Here is a 17,130-nt window from a genome sequence, read left to right on the forward strand (position 1 = left end):
AACTCGGGGTCTTGCGATCTGGGTAGGGAGAAAAGCTGGCCGACCAATACTTAGGGGGATCTTGTACATAGTTTTTTTTTGACTTTGCAGAGGTATATTTTTTTCTTTGATTCGTTGTGATGGGGGCCCTCACAGGCTCTCTAGCAAAAGGTGGTGATTTTTTCACGCTTTTCCCATCTATATCGATTGCAAACCACAAGAAAATGCCCGAATGTGATGTGCAAACCAAGCAAGGCCAAGGAAATATAGATTTCTCCAAGGAAAGCTTTTTCTATACAGTCCAACTATCCAAGACCATTTCCAAGGTGGTGGGCGACGAGATAAAACAGGCCATCGACGGTCGGGAACACGAGTGAATTTGGAGCAATCCAATCACGACCGCTTGCGCGTTATGAGAGAAACACACATGGCTCTATTGGGTTGGATGGGCCAGGGGTGGCCCATATTGTCCTGTCTACGTAATCGTCCGTACATCCTACATAGAAACAAGAGATCGCAGCGCGAAACTAAAAAAATTCCAAACATCACTTTCTCTCATCCGTTTGTGATCATCCCAAGATGCGCGGTATATGCGATTAGGGCCGCGTGGTAGCCACGCGGCGGGCATCTGTCCACGTGTGCAGCTCCGCCCAACCAGACGGCGCCACGGCGGACATCCCGGTAAGAAATTTACCGCTCAGATTTGGGCATTCTCCCAATGGCTGTGTAAACTTCTGTCTCGAGTCCATTATTTTTGTTTGCGCTCGTTGTGTGGTGGCGATGGAGGAAGCTCCAGCTATGGCGATCAGGCGATCGGACAAGGCGGTGCCGCTGCCTCCGCAGTCCGGATCGTCCAGGCGGCGGCGCGCTCCTGGCGGCGCTGCTTGGCCTGCATTCCCGGGAGAAGGAGGATTAGGGATAGGTTGCGGCAAGCGCAGCCCTGCGCCATCGCCAGCAGCGGCGGCGGCGAGTGGTAATATCGCCGATGGCTCGTCTTGTCGAAGTCCCTTCTCTTCGTCGTCCCGAGTAGCATCTTTTGGATCGGGAGCTGCCATGGCTGGAGCTGGAATCAGGAGGAACAGCAGCGATTTGGCAGGGGATAGGGTTAGCAGTGGATGCGGCGGCATCAAATCTCCAGGAATTGGGAAGAAGAATATCTCTTCCTCTTCTTCCTCTTGCTGCGATTCGTGCCGTCCTTGTTCTTCTTCCTCGCATCAACACGGCACCAAAGGTAGCGGCAGGATAGAATACAGCGATGTCTTTGGAGGGCCGCCAAAGTACCTCGCATCGGCTCCCACTGGCAGGAATGCGGCCATTCCAGACTATGATGACATCTTCCAGGGAGGATCCAAACGAAGCAGTAGCAGCAGCAGCAGCAGCACGTCCTTCTCTTTCCAGCAGCAATCCTCCAAGACGAAATCCCGCACCACGGAATTGCCAGTCTTCGATCTGCCCGTTCCGGAGCGTGACACTGGCGAGGTGTTTAAAGGCTCGAGCGAGGAGCTGCCCAAGGTCCCTGTAGCAGCTGCTTCTCCTCCTCCCGCGGAAGAGATCGTTTACGACGACGTGTTTGGGGGTCCTCTCACAGGTCCAAGGACGAAACTCTTGAAGGATTTGCTGCGGTGCTCTGGATTCGCGGAAGCCAAGAGAAAGCCGGGGGTCAAAACCAAGCTTTCTTCTCAATCCGACTCCAGCCCGGTCTCGTCCATCCACTCGATGTGCCGCGAGCCCCACGGGAACCCAATCTTCGAGTATGAATCAGAGTACGTGCTGTTAGTTTAGCTCTAGTTGTAGGCCAAGTTGGAAGCTTGTGTTTGTCACTCACTTTTCCTGGTTGAATGCTGCATGATTGGACGTGGAGCATCTCGTGTTTGTTATTTGTTTTTTCGCTTCTATCTAGCTTTCCGGCATGTTGTGGCTGATTCGCTCTTGGTTTTGTGCAGGGTATATGGAGATGCCAAACACTTTAACAGTCCACACAAAAGCTCGCTGGGGTCCGTTGATAAGTCCCCTCAGCAGACATTTGTGGGTTTGGAATCCAATCGTAAGCAGCCTGCCGTAACCAGTGTCTCGGCCACGTCCTCTCCTTTCACAGAGCAATTTGACGACTCAACAGTGCACTCGTACAGCACGAGGGCCTCCAAAGGTGCGAAAGACCCGGTCGGTGTGCCCAGCTACGAGAAAGTGTACAAGAATGTTTCGAAAGTGCCCGCTGCCGGAGATGCTGTGCCCAAGATGAAAACTTTCGGACGTGAAGTCGACTTGGAAGTTGCCAGCTCCAGTAGCAGTGAGTCTTCCGAGCAGGAGTACCTCAGAAAGGCTTCCACTGCGACGAGGCACACGTATAAAACTAATCGAAAACACCGCAGCAGCAAGACATCATCGCACAGGAGATCTTCTAGAACGCGGCGAGAGGCCAGCCATGTTCCAGGACAGACGTCAGCTTCGAATGGTCAGAAGAGTTTTGGAAGCGCGCAAGCAACGAGCAGTCCTTTCTGCGATTCTTCCGCGGCCGAGCAAGACTTCGATTATGAGGTTGAGCTGTCAACGGACCCTTCGATCAAGTGCTTTCCGAGGAAAGCAGCCGACAGCTTCACTTATGATGACGGATTCAGCAAAAAAGAGAAACAGGTGAATTTCGTTACAGTCAATCACGTACAGTTGACGACAGAGCCGACTGTTCTACCACCGGCGAGACCCGCGCCATCTAAGAACGTCGACTTCCTCAGCGAGAAGGATATGTCTGACTTCTTGGAAACCGATGCGTTTATGGAGTATTCTATCAAGGACCTGGATGGGCTGGTCGCTGAGGAGTATGTAGTTTCTCAGGGATCAGTATCTGAGTCAAGCCCGTCCGTTTCAAACTCGATCAAGACATCTCCGTCGGGGCGGTCTTACGAAGATGAAGACTCCGATCATTGTTACGCCAAAGATGCTGTTAGTCCGGATCCGGACCCCGAGCCCAAACCGGAGAGAGGGGGATGTGCAGCGGAGCAAAAAGCTGAAGTTCAGAAAATAGCAAAAGATAGTGGCGACCATGAACAGATGGCTGTGGAACAGTCATCTGGTGGAAGTGAGGAGAAGAAACTGGGAACTGGCGCTTTGAATGTCGGAAGCAGCAAGTCGAGCCTGGAGGTTCATCTTTTTGTTTCGTATGTCTCGTATATCTTGTTTCTTATTTGTGACTGGACCAGGAAACATCAAGCTCCTCATTGAGTGCCGAAGAACAACCAAAGTGTGTATCGTCAGGATCATCACCAGCAAATGTATCGGACGACTTGTCATCTCTTTGTGGTAACTCGTTTTGTTGTCCTCGCCTCATTCGTGGTACTAATTCCCGGCGTAGGGACAGAGTTCGAGGTGATTGACGGAGAACATCCCGAACGCAGGAAGTCTAGATTGGAACGTCATCAGCGGGCTGTAGAAAGAGTGGTAAGGATGGTGTTGACAAGATACTTTCTTCAATGTTCTTTCTTCAAGTGCAGGCCAAGGCATTGGCTGAGAAAAACAACAGAGATCTGGAGCTTGAGAGGGTTCAAGAAGAGAAACAGGTACTTCTGTTGTCTTGCATTCACTTGTTGGTTGCTTATTTCACGTTTGTTGCAGAGAGTTGCAGAGCTTCTGAACGACGTCATTAAAAGATGGGCCGCTGGCAAACAAGGCAACCTCAGAGCACTTCTTTCAACCCTCCAATACGTAAGCGCTTTGTTTTCCGAATGCAAAACTCTGTAGCGCTTTGGCATGCTGCAGATTTTGTGGCCCGAGTGTGGATGGCAACCAATATCATTGATCGACATTATAGAACCGGCATCTGTAAGGAAGGCGTACAAGAAGGCTACCTTGTATGTCCACCCGGACAAGCTTCAGCAAAAGAATGCCTCGACGGAGCACAAGTACATCGCAGAGAAAGTATTCGATCTCTTACAGGTTCGGTTTGAAGATTTGCCTGGCTTACTTACGAATGCTATTATGTTTCTCAGGAGGCTTGGACAACTTTCAACCTGGAACAGGCGTTCTAGCTCGCTCGCGTGTGATCCTTCCTGATTTAGAGCCCGAGGAGCCGGGGTCATGGTTCTTATAACATGTTAGAATGTTTTTTTGGGAGAATTGTAAGATATGGAGGTGCCAAAACATCAAACGAGACGATAGTGGCACCGGTAAAGCGTGTACAATGCATATGAGCAATAAAAAGAGTATCCAGTGAAACGTCAATCCAGGCCGTCCGATCCAGCCCTAGTAGTTAAAGAAAAATAAAGGGACCTTTTGTTCCAGTTGCTTATTTATTTTAAACCATGAAATATTATGATAAATTTACTTGGTGTTTAAGAAAGTTTATATATAGAACACGAGCTGGAGAGCCTTCAACAATGAAACGAAGATTCTGGTTGGAAAGCTCTTCTACAACAGAAACACCATAGCGATGTTCCAGTATCCACAAATTCACAGACGTCGCTCGCTAATTGTTTCGCAAGATGTCTTTGCCATCTCTGTCATTGCAAAGATCCTATGTACGGTGATAGAGTGCGCTCCCGGCCGTCTAGGCTCACGCAAAAGCTCGGCAGGAGGAGTTGGAGGCGGATTGTACAGCCTTCCTTGACGCTGCGCGCAAGAACTTAGACCTTGATCGTGGTTTCTTTTTTCACAGAATGAAGGCATTGAAAGTTCTTTTCATTTTAGCAGCACTTTTATTCTTTGTTCCTGGCTGACTTACTCGGTGTAATCCTTGTTAGACAGCAGGTAGGCCTCGACGCCTCGCATGATTTTCTCGGCGTTCCCTTTCATCCTGTCCAGGGGAGGATCCTCCACGAGGCTGTCATACGCGATGCTCCAGGTGACTTTGGTTCCGGAGTCCTCCACGGGCTTCAAGCTGATGGTGGCTGTCTGGCTGCTGAACAGGCTACCGATTGGACCGCCCTCGATCGTAGACAGAACTACCGAGTGATTGCTCTCGTCCAGCGACTCGAGCTTCTCTTTGGCGTACTCGTGAGGTATGGCTGCAACATACACGAGGAAGAAGAACTTGTTAGCGGACAGACTTCGATTTCAAAACTATCGGATCAGAGCAACTGTACCAGGCCCAAAGTGGACTAGACGAACGGAGCCGACTTTACCATCCCCTTCGACGGTTTGCACGCTCGTGAACGCGTCGGGTAAGGCCTTTGGAAACATGTTGTTACTGTCCTTGATTGCTTTCCAGACTCTCTCTAGGGGGACCTTGATCTGCAGCTCCGTTGCAACTGATCCAGCCACCATTGCTATCGATCAGATCAGAGAGAAAAGGAAAGTAAAGCAGCAGGAGCTAGATCAAAGGAAGTAAGTTCCAAGTACTTTTCTCTGCTTGGGCATGCATATATAGCTCACATTTCGTTGGAAAACGAGAGGTTTCTTGTCTCGAGAGGGGGGCTCCTTCATTGCTAGACTATAGTAAGAAGCATTCATCTTAGCTTTAGCATAATTTCCATTACGTTTGTTTCATCTCATTGCAGGATAATCTTTTTATCTTTCTCTTGCTATGTGCAGCCATGCCCTTGCTCCAGTTCCCACTCGTAGCCCGTGTTTCTGCACCATCTTTTAAGCTGCTAGATATGGAATTTGAGGATGCCAAAGTGAAGAATGCGGTGATTGTCGGTGGTGGACTGGGAGGTCTAGCAGCAGCTATTCAGCTAAGGAAGCGCGGAATCGATGCCCAGGTTTGCTCCTCGCTTTTAAAACTTTTTTTCCTCAAATCTTTCACAGGTTTATGAGAAAAATCCTATCATATCTGGAGGAGAAGGCACACTTATTTCATTGTTTCCCAATGGATGCCGGGCACTCCTCGAAGGAAGTCCCGAGCTGGTAACAAAGGTCAGACATTGTCCTCGCTTTCATTCTTTTTTTCTTTCTTTTATCAAGCATGAACAAACAGATGAGACGTGAAGGTATCACAGACTCTAAATCGAGCATTGTTCCTCCGGACGCTAGTTTTCAGCTCGGAGAATGGTCATTGAGCTCTCAAATGGAGCAAAAGTATGGTCATCCAATGATAGCAATCATGTGGAAGCATGCTTTGAGAATACTCTCGGAAGAACTTCCGGACGCTTGCAAGCACACAGGCTATCAGTGCGTTGGTGTCAGCCAGGTAGAGTCTGAATCTTCCTGATAGCTTTCTTGATCAGCATGGTCTTACAGGAAGAAGATGGCTCAGTTGCGCATTTTACCAAGGGAGAGGAGCACTACAGCGTGAAGGTCTAAAAGCATCTTCAAGGCAGCACTGAAGTTGTTTTTCTCTTCAGGCTCCGCTGATCATTGGCGCAGATGGAATTCGATCCACTGTGCGTTCTTCGCTGTTTGGTCCCATAGCTCCCCGTGATAACGGACGAACAATGTGGCGAGCTGTAATCGACTCTAGTCTTTGCCAGAACAAGGTATCCATCATCTTTCTTCGAGAATTATAATTTTTTCTTTTTTTTGGACGTGTAATCTAAAGGTGCTCAACAGTACTGGAGCTACAACCTCGGCTGCTAATGGACGCACGGTGTTTATCGTGAACGGAGTTCATGGAAAGCTCTACTGGGCCTTGAGTGTAACAGATGAAGCTACAAACGGTGACACTGCAAGGAGATCTACAAACGCGCTGGAGATGAAAGAAAGACTCCTGGAGTATTATAAAGGATGGAGCCTCGCCACTCAGATTGTTGAGGTGGGACACTTCCAACTTTCTGAAATATGTTACTAAAACTTTCTTCTTCCCTGTGTTATTCAGGCTACAGAACCAGGTCTCATTCTGGAACGCAGAGTTGTGGACCTGCCGGTGCTTGAAAAATGGTCTAAAGGTTCCACCGTCCTGCTCGGGGGTATGTTTTCTTTTGGAAGAAAAGAAGTCTGGATTCATGTTACCTTCTTTTAATTGAAACAGATGCTGTTCACGCTGTGACACCGGCACTTGGCCAGGGAGCAAACATGGCATTTGAGGACGGACTTGAGCTCGCAATGCAAGTCTCAAGTTGCTCCAATCTACAGTTAAGTTGGCAAGAACTCTTCTGTCATTATGACTCCTTTTATATCTTCTTCTAGGAGCGCTCTAGAGGCGTATCAGGCACGAAGAATTCCTCGTGCAAAGGAGATATCTGCAGCCTCACAGCGGCAACTACAGTCTCAGGAATTCTACGATTGGCTCTACAGTCAATAGGATAGGAAAATCTCTTTAAGAAAAGTTCGCTATTTTTAACGAAAGAGGAAACTATTTAAGCTTCTAAGAACGTGACTACTGCTGCTTAAATTTGGAATTTGGGGGGGTTGGGTTGTGCCAGGCTAAGGCGGTAGTGTAAGGCCAAAGCGACACGTGGAGAGCCGGGTAGCAAGCTACCGATGGCCCTCCTCCCACAAAAAATTAGTTAATAGCGTTGGGGCACGTGGCCCCATATCAGCTATTAAACTGATAAGAACAGATACTACACTTGATCTTAGCCAAAAGGCCGAGAAAGGTATGAACTTCCCACGCCCAGCCCTCTCTTTATATACTCAAGCTCTGGCGCGATCCCTCGCCTTTGCATGTGGGATAGGGCGCGCGCCGACGTGGCTCTGGCCACGTCATGTGCCGACGTGTGTGTTTAGGGTTGTTAATAATACCCTAAACCCTAACCGACTGAGGGGCAATGGTCGTAGTTATGTGTTTTTGGTAAACAGTCGCCTGGGCCTGGTCACTGTAGGACTAATGGAGCTGCTCCGCGCCCGTTTACAAAAATGCTGCGCCTTGATCGATAACTTCTGCGAGGTCTTGAGAAGGACAAGACAATGTTCTTGGAACGACAAAAATTCTGGGGAGTTTCTTGCTTATCATTTGAACTTTTGATATGTTTGGTACAAGCATAAAGGAGAATGCAGCTAAGGCTTTGAGACTCAGGTGGAGTATAATGGCCTCTCCAAAGATCTGCAACAGGTGCAATGTCTCATCCAAAAACTTCAGCGAGAGTCACAGAAACGTCCTTTGTGGTTTGGTGTCCGGCTCTACTCGGTGTTCATCTAGAGTCTGCTCTTGGACGCCTTCTGCCGCTTACTGTCTTTGAATCCGGAGGCTCAAAACCACGCTGCTGGAAGCTGGTGTGTCCACTGCTCCGGTGGCTTCTTATGCACGCGCTGGTGTGAACGCTCTTAAATCTCCTGTCGCAAGGAAAGCAGGCTAAACCTTTAGGAGCCGGGACAAAACTAGCTTCCCTTTTTCAGTAGTCGCTGAGGAAATTGTCCGACTCGGATGCTCTTCTGGCGTGGATGAGCTGCCTCTGCTGCCTCTGCTGTTGCGAGCTCCTGCTGTGCTGCGGCGTCGTCTTGATGCCACCGCCACCCGCAAAGTCGGCGTCAAAGTGCTCGGCACTGCTTCTCAATGCCGGCACGCGCACCGCCAGCGTTTTGTACAGCCTCGAGTACCTTGCCCGGGTCCCGTCGGCGGTCCTCGCCATGGCAAGCTGCCTAAACGCCTCCGGTAGAGGCTGCAGTGCCTGCTTTATCTCCTCCAGCGACAGCCCCGACAGGATGGACGGGCTCGGCACGATGGCCACCACCTCCCGCCCCGCCGCCTCGCTGCTCTCGCTGCTCTTGTTGCTTGCCTGGGCCTTGATCACCAGCTGCATCAGCGACGTTGCTCCACACTTGATGATGAATGGTGTGTCTGTCCCGTTGTTGAACTGGAGGACGCTCCATTGCACGACTTCGCTGGCGGGATTCATGCTGGCGTCGTTTCCCCAGTCGCCTGATGAGGATGACAGCTCGCCGCTCTTGCCGTCGTCGGAAGAAGCCGTCCTCCTGCGTGTTGCTCCGTCACTTGCCGCCGCCGCTGCCTTTAGAACGCACAAGTGCTCAGCTCACGAATTGGAAACGTGACACAAGTACTAATGATATACCTCGGTTGCCCGGCGGGCGGCTTTGATGAACTTGTGAGCACAGGCGTGGTCAATCGACAACAGTGCAGACGTCTGGCTGACTAGCGAGTCGAGCCTTGACAACATGAACTTCTTCTTGGACGTAAATGTGGCTTTCAGTGGTGCTTCTTTACGTATCTCCTGATAGGCAAACAAAAGGTTGGCCATGAGGAAAAACAAACAAAACATACCTCGGCTTGATTACAGATGTCTTCGAGCGAGATAAGCGATGCAATACGGGCTTCCTCGCTAGCGGAGGAAGGGCAACGCAATGGAGATCCACCTTCTTCTTTAGTCAGGAGAGCGGGATCGTTCCTCATTTGTTGCAATATCTGTGTCGGGCACAAGACAACAGTAAACTACAGAATAATAAGATGATATCTCCACTCTACCTTTCTTCGCCTGTGATCAATGGATTCAAGAGCCGACCGGACTTTGGTCACTTGTGCAAGATCCTCTGCCTCTTCTGTAGCCAGAGTGGCTGCCACATCCTGATCAAGTAAAAAGAAATACACACTTCTTCATCGACGAAAACATATCTCCAACTTTACCTTCAAGTGTTGTAGCTGAGACATGTATACATGCTTGGTGTACTCGGAGAACAACTGGCCCAGAGCATCGGTTGTAGGACGTGTAGGAATACCAAGTCCGGCCATCCAACCGTCCATGATAGCTGTGGAAAGGAGCTCCAGTTGGCCAAGGGCACCGCTCGCATTGTCTGCTCCCGTTAATGACAGAAACTCAAAGTTTTCTGCAAGCCACCCACGTATTTCCCTCTGAAGCTCTCCAGCAGGCGTGTGAACGAACAAGGCTGCCAGTTTCTTGTTCCCGATTGCGTAGTTCCGCGCTTCTTCGTTCATCTCGCGAAGCTTTGCTCCCGTTAGATGTTGCTTCCAAGTTTCCTGAGTAATATAACTACCAATGAGAAGATTCACTTGTGGTCTTTCATGAGCTTACCTGGTTGATGCCTCTGAGCTTGAGCACGATTGAGGATAGTTTGGATGCTTTCTCCCGTTTCAGGTTAATCTTGAAGGATGGTATGCTCTCACCATCTATCAAGTCTTTCCTTGAGCTGGAATGCAGATGGCTGGAAACTGGAGAACGACTCGGACTGCTCCCATTGCTGGATGTTCTACTGCTCTTTGATCCGACCTTTTCAAAGAATCTGTCCACGGAAGGCACCTAAAAAGAAATGTTTTTGAGTTAGCTCGTTTCTTTTTGTTACGTACCTTAATCTCTTGCAGCTCCGGTGCTCTCGCTAGAAGAGAACGCACGTACAATATTCGGACCCGGGAAACCAGCATTGTATCCATGACCTTTCTCGGCTCTAGCTTGCGGATGAATGCGAATACAGCTCCCCGAATCTCTTCCAGCATCTCATGTTCCCTTGTGGCACCGGCTTTGATCACAGCCGCTAGAACCTGGAAAGATCGAAACCGGGACATAAAGAATATAAGTATTCAGGAAGAAGGACAACGTACCAGCATAAGCAGTTTATTTGCGGCATCCGATATAGCAGCTAAGCCCTGGTAGTGATCAGGATCGAAGTCCGACAAAGCAGAAGTTAAATATTCCCCGGCTGGAGTGGACTTAAAATTTGTCTTTTGCAAAGCATTTGTCATTTCTGGAGTGCTCTTGTTTGTGTTAGTGTTATTGTTCAAGTTAGTGCTTGGGACTTGGTTGTAAGGTGAACGTTTGGCAGAATCCCTGAGAAAAGAGTGCTTAAAGACACATGCAAGCATTTTTGGATTCCATACGTACTTGATTGAGTCACCTAAGGTGAGATTGTCAATTGCTGGAGGATCCGGTTGACGATTCTTGAGGGGAAAAAAAGAAGATCAAAACTAGGAAAACATGAAATTTATGCGTACCTTTGGAGAAAAGATACCTCTGTCAGTGAGCCGCTGAAAGAGCTTCTCGTTTTCCTCGTGCAAACGCTGAAAATAAATGAAACAAGCTTGACAAAGAAAAGAACATTCAAGACGACTACCTCAATCAGATCGTCTCGCTTCGCGAGTTCTTCTTCCCTCGCCGCAGGCGACGTGCCGTTTAAATCCGATGTCGTTCGAATGACCTTTTCTATCTTTTGAGATTCTCTAGCTCTCATCTCTGATAACTGCAGAGTAAGTTCTTGCAGTTTGTCCTGTTCACGGACAAAAGAAAACAAGCTCAAACAAACAGTCTGAAGGAGATCTCAACTTACTTCAAGAACCAAGATTTTCGATGCTCTACTTGCAAGCTCGGCTTTTTGGTCGCGGTCATACTTCGCAAATTGTGCTACTTGAGTTTTCAGCTGAACTATTTGATCCTTCTCAAACTTCCGCTCTATTGAATCGTCACCTCCAGCAGTACTTGGAGACTAACCAGAAATAGTTCTTTAGCGAAGGAAACAATGAAAAAAAAGAAGAATAGAGCTACCTTCCAAGACTTTTGCATCTCTTTGAATAAAAGTGCACATTGATCTTCAGACGCTTTCAATGACTTTTTCAGCATTTCTACTTCGATCCTGAGCTCTTTGTTTTGCTCTTCGTAAATCTGTTCACACATCATGGTAGATGAGTATTTATGCTGCATACAAACGGCATACCCTGTTTTGTAAAGTTCGGGACGAATCATTGCAGAATTTTGCGATCTTGAGCCATGCCTTCGTCACATCAAGACTCACATCGCTTGGACTGATGTTCAGTATCAATAGCGTCTTTGAGTCCCCACCTACATACAAATGCAAGCTATTCACGACTTATCAACTTGACAAGAAGTACCTACCTAGGGAGTCCGATAAAATTCTCGCTAGCTTCGAATTTGCATATGGTACATGGTCCCTTTTAGAGACGAGAGCAGATATGACTTCAACTAGTCTGAGTGAACGAATGATTAGAACAAACTCACAGATCAACAAACTGTGGGAGGATACTCACGATGAAAAGCACGGGCTAACTCCTTCAGTAGTCATTTGCTGCTCGGTTCCAGGTACATCAACAAGGGACAGCTTGCTATACTGCTTTTCACCAGTGGAACTGTTCGAGTATCCTACGTGAATGGTGACAGTCCTTAAAAGACAGAAGACTAAATGTTAGAAGAAACACGAGACAGAATAGAGGAGACACACACAGGCATGGAGAGCTCATGTTCTTTGCCTTGAAGTCGTTTATTTGCTGGTTTTGTAGCCCGGTCTTGAAGATTCTAGCAAAGCTTGAAGGATTCTCGGCTTCAAGCTGCACTAGCTCTACAGAAGATTCCATCTGAATCTTATTAACAGGACCTTCCGCAACAGTTGCTACGTTTGCAAGCAAGTCTTGAACCTGAAATTTCTCAGAATTAAGTACCTGAAAATTAAAAAGAAATTGTCACCTGGTCGTTACAGAGCTCAAACATGGTCACATAGAACGTGAACTTGGACGAAGGGGTAGCTTCTCCATTCGACAGATCGAAAAGCTCCTCGAAGGCTCGGAAGTACATGCCTCTGTCATGGCTCGGCCCCTCCTGCGGGAATGCAAAGGTAACTAACACAGAGCAAGTTTACAACGCTCCATTACCAGTGTGTAAGTTTTGCCAGAGCCAATAGAACCACACGCAAATATTGAAACATTATAGCCATCTAGCGCCGACTGTACCAAAGGCTGGATATCTTGGAAGAACTCTCCTGGAAAACATGGGAAGGGAAAAGCCAATTCAAGAGAAGGCAAAAAGAAAAAGCGTATTAGACCTTGTGAAGTACGAGGTTCGTATACTCGATCAAAACGAAACTCCACAGGCTGGAGCCGGGAGGACTTTTCACCCGCTCGGTTGATGATAACGGTGCACTCGTCAGGAAACGAAAGTGCCGTACTCGTTTCATCACTAAGCTTTGGACGAGCACGAACAAAAACTCTAGTACTTCCTGCAGCCACAAAAAATAAATTGTGGTCACCCTGTTGCTTTCTCGCTTTGGCCGTACCTTTGCTAGACACTAGTTCGTTGAAATGTAAACACTTTTCTTTTCTCAAAATGGCGAGCCTAAGTTCATACTCCGCTGTCGTCCGATCTACAAGTTAACCACAAATTAAACTCCAAGTGAGAGACAAAACAAGAACTTCGTTACCGAGCTTGCGCGTTTTGTCCGCGAGAACACCAAGATAGCGAGTTACTCGATCGAGCTTTACACTGGAGTACTCCTGTAGATCATTAGCTTCTTGTCTGATCTCTAGAAACTCGCTCCGAGCCCTCTGACGAAACACGAATCGACCACTCAGAAGACCGACTTGACAAACAGAAGGAAAAAGAGGGGAAGGGCATACCAGGAGCTCTTCCCTCAGTTTCAAGAGCTTGCTGGAAAGCTGTTGCTGCTGCTGCTGCTGCTGTTGCCTCTCGTCAGTGCTGTTGAGATGAGCCGGCAGCGAGAGCCTCCGACCACCCTTCACCGTCAAGGCATGCAAATCGTCTCCATCCTCGTCACTCCACAAGGTGCTATTCGCCGCGGAAGAACTCCTGGGCTCAAACGCTGGCACTTCCCAGCTCCAGCTCCGGAATGCCGACGACTCTCCCATCCTACACAAAGTCTCCTGCTCTGACGATACAAATCCAAACTTTGAGCAGCGCAGGTAATCCTTCCGGGAGCAATCTGACCGCCATCGAATTGAGAAAATGGAGCACAACCCAACTCCCAGAGGCCGCTATCCAAATCGCCCAAGAGCCTGCTTAGAATCCCTGTGCATGCCCATGCCGCCGCTCTTGTCTCTAGCCCCCCATTTCTTCACCTGGCACCTCCTCCTTCCTACTAATCAATCTATCAATCTCCACACCTCACTAATCTCCTGGAGCTGAAAAGCCAATGATGGTTCATGTCCTGGCTAAAGTCGCTCGCCGGACGAAGAATGTTGAGGCCTTCGAGGTTGCTTAATTATACTTCCTGTGCTGTGATCTTTCTACCCCTCATCTTTCTTCCTTGCTACACAAACAATGACCACATCAGTACACAAATGGAACCCACAGGCACGAATCTCACAGTCCAAACCTTTTCTTCGTTTTCTTTTTTGTGGCAAGCAAATCACCTCATTTTTTTCGTTCTTGAGCGTTCTTTTTTCTTTTGATTGTTTGAATCAGGAAGCCGTGAAAAGCATTCGGATAAGCAAAATACGCAGGCGCAAAACACCATTCACGTCCTCATCATCAGCAGGTACGCTGTTTGGCACTCGAGCAAACGCGCACACACTGCGACAAGGTACTCCTCGAATTCGACTACATAGCTACCAACAAGTACAAGAGAAACGCTGGAAATTCCAAGGCCACAAGCATCACCCAACACCCACACTAAACAACAGCAAAAACTCTCCTAGACTTAAAACAGCAAAACTAGAAAAACGCTCGCTAATAGTATATATTCATCATCCTACGTATGACAAGAGAGAAAGAAGACACCAGACTCTCCCCCTTCGCTCTCAAAATGAATCTCCTATGGACTAGTAATGTACATCCCCAGTTCACACTCACTTAACTCTCACTTACCCCACGCCACCGAGTCGATCTCATCCCGAGCTGCTCTATACAGGTCGAGCCTCTTAGCACAGGCCGTTCGGCGCTCCATCAACGCTGGATCCTCATCGAGCAACTGAGCTAGCTGCTTGCCCTGCTCGTACAGAAGTGTAAATAAGTTAGCTGCTCCATGCTAAAAGACAACCGTACCTCTTTCTTGCCGACCTGGGTGTAAAAGTTGTCTAGCAGCGACCGCTTAGCTTCCCGGACCTGGTTGTGCACGACAGCTTTTGGGATTGAGATCCTGATCGTCTCACAGACCATCCAGACGTAGTTTGTGACGTTCGACCCTGTCCACAACAAGAAAGTGAGCAAATGAGTAACAACACGAATCCAGACGGGGCACTTACCGATTCTTCTCAAGTGAGAGTCTGTGTACCTATCCATGGTAGTTGCAGACGGGTTGCCACCCCTATCGAACTCTTGCGGAAGCTTTCTGAAGAACTCCACCGTCAAGTAGCTTGATTCCATGTCGACCAGGCGCAAACAAAACTTTCGACTTTCCTCCCTGCATCTCTCAAGTGCTTCAATGGCTGCAGCGGCAACTTCGGCTTGTAAAGTTGGAAAGCGTTTCAACTCCTGAAACGCGACTGTGAGATAAGCATTAAAATGTAAAACACAAAAATATTACCATCGTCTCTCCAATAGCCTTGCGCACCAAATCCTTTAAAACAAAATGGACCTGCAGATGAAAAGAAATTCAGTACTGGGCAAAGCAAAATGTATTGCAGTTTTAGCAGTGGCTTACCGCGTCAACAACCGCTTCGGCAGGACCTCTAAACAATACTAAAGCGCCATCAATAAGCCGTCTATAACCTTGCTCAGGTGCTATCAAGTGTGGCTGATAACCATCAGCTTCCATCACAACCTTTCGTACGTTTTGTATGGACAAATGCCGATCGAAAGGAAGCTTTTTAAGTGCAGCAGGGAGCTGATTATCAAAAACAGTGTATATGCGTTCACCGCCAGGTCGTCTGAAAAGGAATAGTGAGTGCTACTAGAAGATGGTCGAAATTTGAGAAACCAACCCTCCATCGAGATGGGACTTGAAGACTTGATCAAAGGCCCTGCAAAGCTCCAATATCGAGTATAGCTGCGCCTGGAAAGTGCAAACGTCAGGCAAATACTAATACATAAGACAGACAATTCGTGTTACCCCGGAATCAACAGCGACGGGTTTCCCCAACTGGTTCAACTCCATTTCTAGCTCATCGATTGTTTTGTTTATCAACGAAAGAATGCTTGGGATACGCGCCTTTATAAAAGCTTCCAAATGCTGCATATGGTCCTCATTTAGTCATCAGGAGTCCATACCAAACAGTTCAACTTTGGCTTTACCTTTGAAAGTATCTTTGCAAGGTATTCCGAACCCATGCGACTCGTCAGATGACCGTAATCGGCGCTGGAGGAAAAATACTCTCTTTCACGACGCCTGGCAGCTACCATATCCACGCTACGGTTGATATCGGCCTGTGAGCGATTAACAACTCCAACCCATGGATGTTGTAGTTTGTATGACCGCCCCTCAAGAACCTGAAGAGTAAAGCGAAAGATTAGTCTCCAGTTAGACACAAAACTCTACGCACGTCAAGAGCATTTGTTCCTTTGTCCATCAGATCCAGTTTTGTTAACACACCAAATGTCCGTTCACCTTTACAAGGACATGAAAATAATTATAAAGAACAGCTCAAGACCTTAGAGTTTACCTGTAGGATCCACTTCTCTTGCTAGCTTCATAGCATCAGATGTTGCAATGTCTTGGTTCGCTGGAGAGATAGCGAGAATGACAGAATTTTGCTGACAGGAAAAGAAAGAGACCGTTATGTTTCTAACTTGAACCTACATACGAAAACGCATACCTTCTCGACATAAGACCGCACCATGTTTTCTATGTCAGCAACAATACTGTCTGGCTGACCCTCTGCACAAAAAGCAGTATTGGAGTGAGTTTAAACTTAATAAAAAGCTTTCATCTTACCTATAGCAATTTTTGTCAATCCCGGTAAATCAATCAGCGTTAAGTTCACAACTGGACAAGGAGAGCGTGAGTGATTTGTACTCTACTTGAAGCTCAAGTCTAGTTACCATTTGGCGAATAGATGCTCAGCTGGATTGGAATGGGAGAAATCTGCTTGCTACGGCCAGTCACTCGATCCGTCTCATCCTGGATCTCTTTCCTCACCAGAGCTGACCAAGTCGAGTTCCAAAACGCGTTGTTAGAACCTCGCAAAATAAATGAAAAACTCACACGCTCAAAACTCACAAAAATCCGTGAATCGCTTCTTTGGAATGTGCAAAAACTCGGCATACTCGGCTCCTCCCTCCGTCTTGTGGAGCTGCAGCACCAAGGGCCTCCTGGTCACGATTCCCGATCCCCTGGGCAAGAAATCACGCCCCACAATGCTCTCCAGCACCGACGATTTCCCAGAACTCTGCACCAGAAATTTCTCACCTCGATCAGCCCCGGAGCACAAGATCAATCACATACCTGGCCACCGACAACGACAACCGACGGCAAGGACTCCCAGAGCGTCGGGAGCGAGCTATCGCCGCCATAATCCCCCAGCACAGTGCACGCCTGCTGGATCCGATTCACGAGCCCGATGAGGCTCTCCATGGTCGTCATGATCTCCGCTGGAACGAGCTGGGATCAGATCGATCGACGAGCGCGAGGAAATGCGATCTTGTTCTCGCCCGCGCCTTGACCCTCTACCTTCCGCGAAAACCCTAGCGCACCAGCAAAAAA

At 48.1% G+C, this 17,130-nt stretch overlaps 4 protein-coding genes, 1 non-coding gene and 1 pseudogene across 8 annotated transcripts; 2 read left to right on the top strand and 4 right to left on the bottom strand.

Annotated features, from left to right (window-relative positions):
- The first annotated feature begins 689 nt into the window (after positions 1–689).
- Positions 690–4,191, top strand: LOC9629747 (J domain-containing protein required for chloroplast accumulation response 1). Of its 3 annotated transcripts, none has more exons than XM_024661448.1 (8): positions 690–1,742; positions 1,923–3,114; positions 3,174–3,273; positions 3,332–3,411; positions 3,465–3,530; positions 3,586–3,675; positions 3,730–3,906; positions 3,960–4,191. In XM_024661448.1, exons 1-8 carry the CDS (start codon positions 760–762, stop codon positions 3,996–3,998), a joined length of 2,727 nt encoding a protein of 908 aa, XP_024517216.1. In that variant the 5' UTR covers positions 690–759; the 3' UTR covers positions 3,999–4,191. The 3 variants fall into 3 exon arrangements, with proteins under 3 accessions (XP_024517216.1, XP_024517217.1, XP_002987499.1); XM_024661449.1 differs by having other exon boundaries at positions 690–1,730; positions 3,326–3,411; XM_002987453.2 differs by having other exon boundaries at positions 691–1,742; positions 3,326–3,411.
- A 495-nt stretch (positions 4,192–4,686) lies between these two features.
- On the bottom strand, positions 4,687–5,232 carry LOC9629748 (major pollen allergen Bet v 1-A). The gene is made up of 2 exons (XM_024661394.1): positions 5,091–5,232; positions 4,687–4,973 (listed from the first exon to the last, which is right to left on the bottom strand). The coding sequence occupies exons 1-2, from the start codon at positions 5,230–5,232 to the stop codon at positions 4,687–4,689; spliced, it is 429 nt and encodes a 142-aa protein (XP_024517162.1).
- Positions 5,233–5,486: 254 nt separating this feature from the next.
- On the top strand, positions 5,487–7,214 carry LOC9629812 (aurachin C monooxygenase/isomerase). The gene is made up of 9 exons (XM_002987454.2): positions 5,487–5,669; positions 5,716–5,823; positions 5,885–6,097; positions 6,148–6,204; positions 6,252–6,383; positions 6,446–6,658; positions 6,722–6,812; positions 6,875–6,977; positions 7,033–7,214. The coding sequence occupies exons 1-9, from the start codon at positions 5,502–5,504 to the stop codon at positions 7,145–7,147; spliced, it is 1,200 nt and encodes a 399-aa protein (XP_002987500.1). The 5' UTR covers positions 5,487–5,501; the 3' UTR covers positions 7,148–7,214.
- Positions 7,215–7,254: 40 nt separating this feature from the next.
- Positions 7,255–7,446, bottom strand: LOC112341418. The gene has a single exon (XR_002990546.1). It is a non-coding gene; the product is annotated as a U2 spliceosomal RNA (small nuclear RNA).
- A 327-nt stretch (positions 7,447–7,773) lies between these two features.
- LOC9629749 lies at positions 7,774–14,112 on the bottom strand (annotated as a pseudogene). The gene is made up of 22 exons (XR_002990533.1): positions 13,151–14,112; positions 12,955–13,078; positions 12,811–12,897; positions 12,580–12,753; positions 12,410–12,516; positions 12,225–12,356; positions 11,985–12,175; positions 11,792–11,923; positions 11,640–11,731; positions 11,292–11,585; positions 11,077–11,232; positions 10,864–11,016; positions 10,745–10,810; positions 10,635–10,690; positions 10,355–10,580; positions 10,103–10,294; positions 9,831–10,055; positions 9,425–9,775; positions 9,266–9,364; positions 9,065–9,205; positions 8,856–9,014; positions 7,774–8,792 (listed from the first exon to the last, which is right to left on the bottom strand). The product of XR_002990533.1 is annotated as a kinesin-like protein KIN-14B (transcript).
- A 93-nt stretch (positions 14,113–14,205) lies between these two features.
- On the bottom strand, positions 14,206–17,128 carry LOC9629813 (dynamin-related protein 1E). The gene is made up of 15 exons (XM_002987520.2): positions 16,873–17,128; positions 16,648–16,816; positions 16,470–16,571; positions 16,363–16,413; positions 16,244–16,305; positions 16,091–16,181; positions 15,971–16,035; positions 15,723–15,917; positions 15,541–15,660; positions 15,413–15,483; positions 15,133–15,358; positions 15,016–15,066; positions 14,735–14,963; positions 14,535–14,674; positions 14,206–14,478 (listed from the first exon to the last, which is right to left on the bottom strand). Exons 1-15 carry the CDS (start codon positions 17,008–17,010, stop codon positions 14,350–14,352), a joined length of 1,839 nt encoding a protein of 612 aa, XP_002987566.1. The 5' UTR covers positions 17,011–17,128; the 3' UTR covers positions 14,206–14,349.
- Positions 17,129–17,130: the final 2 nt, after the last annotated feature.

The sequence above is a fragment of the Selaginella moellendorffii genome, unplaced genomic scaffold (genome assembly GCF_000143415.4).
Source record: "Selaginella moellendorffii unplaced genomic scaffold, v1.0 SELMOscaffold_82, whole genome shotgun sequence".
NCBI classification, from domain to species: Eukaryota; Viridiplantae; Streptophyta; class Lycopodiopsida; order Selaginellales; family Selaginellaceae; genus Selaginella; species Selaginella moellendorffii.

Coding starts and splice junctions, on each gene's coding strand:
- LOC9629748 (XM_024661394.1), bottom strand. CDS start 5,232: ATGGTGGCTGGATCAGTTGCAACGGAGCTGCAGATCAAGGTCCCCCTA. Junction 4,974..5,090: donor GCAAACCGTCGAAGGGGATG/GTAAAGTCGGCT, acceptor TGTATGTTGCAG/CCATACCTCACGAGTACGCC.
- LOC9629812 (XM_002987454.2), top strand. CDS start 5,502: ATGCCCTTGCTCCAGTTCCCACTCGTAGCCCGTGTTTCTGCACCATCT. Junction 6,205..6,251: donor AGGAGCACTACAGCGTGAAG/GTCTAAAAGCAT, acceptor TTTTCTCTTCAG/GCTCCGCTGATCATTGGCGC. Junction 6,384..6,445: donor CTAGTCTTTGCCAGAACAAG/GTATCCATCATC, acceptor TGTAATCTAAAG/GTGCTCAACAGTACTGGAGC.
- LOC9629813 (XM_002987520.2), bottom strand. CDS start 17,010: ATGACGACCATGGAGAGCCTCATCGGGCTCGTGAATCGGATCCAGCAG. Junction 16,182..16,243: donor TGCGGTCTTATGTCGAGAAG/GTATGCGTTTTC, acceptor TTTTCCTGTCAG/CAAAATTCTGTCATTCTCGC. Junction 15,484..15,540: donor CCGTCGCTGTTGATTCCGGG/GTAACACGAATT, acceptor TGCACTTTCCAG/GCGCAGCTATACTCGATATT.
- LOC9629747 (XM_002987453.2), top strand. CDS start 760: ATGGAGGAAGCTCCAGCTATGGCGATCAGGCGATCGGACAAGGCGGTG. Junction 3,531..3,585: donor GGGTTCAAGAAGAGAAACAG/GTACTTCTGTTG, acceptor CGTTTGTTGCAG/AGAGTTGCAGAGCTTCTGAA. Junction 3,676..3,729: donor TTCTTTCAACCCTCCAATAC/GTAAGCGCTTTG, acceptor GGCATGCTGCAG/ATTTTGTGGCCCGAGTGTGG.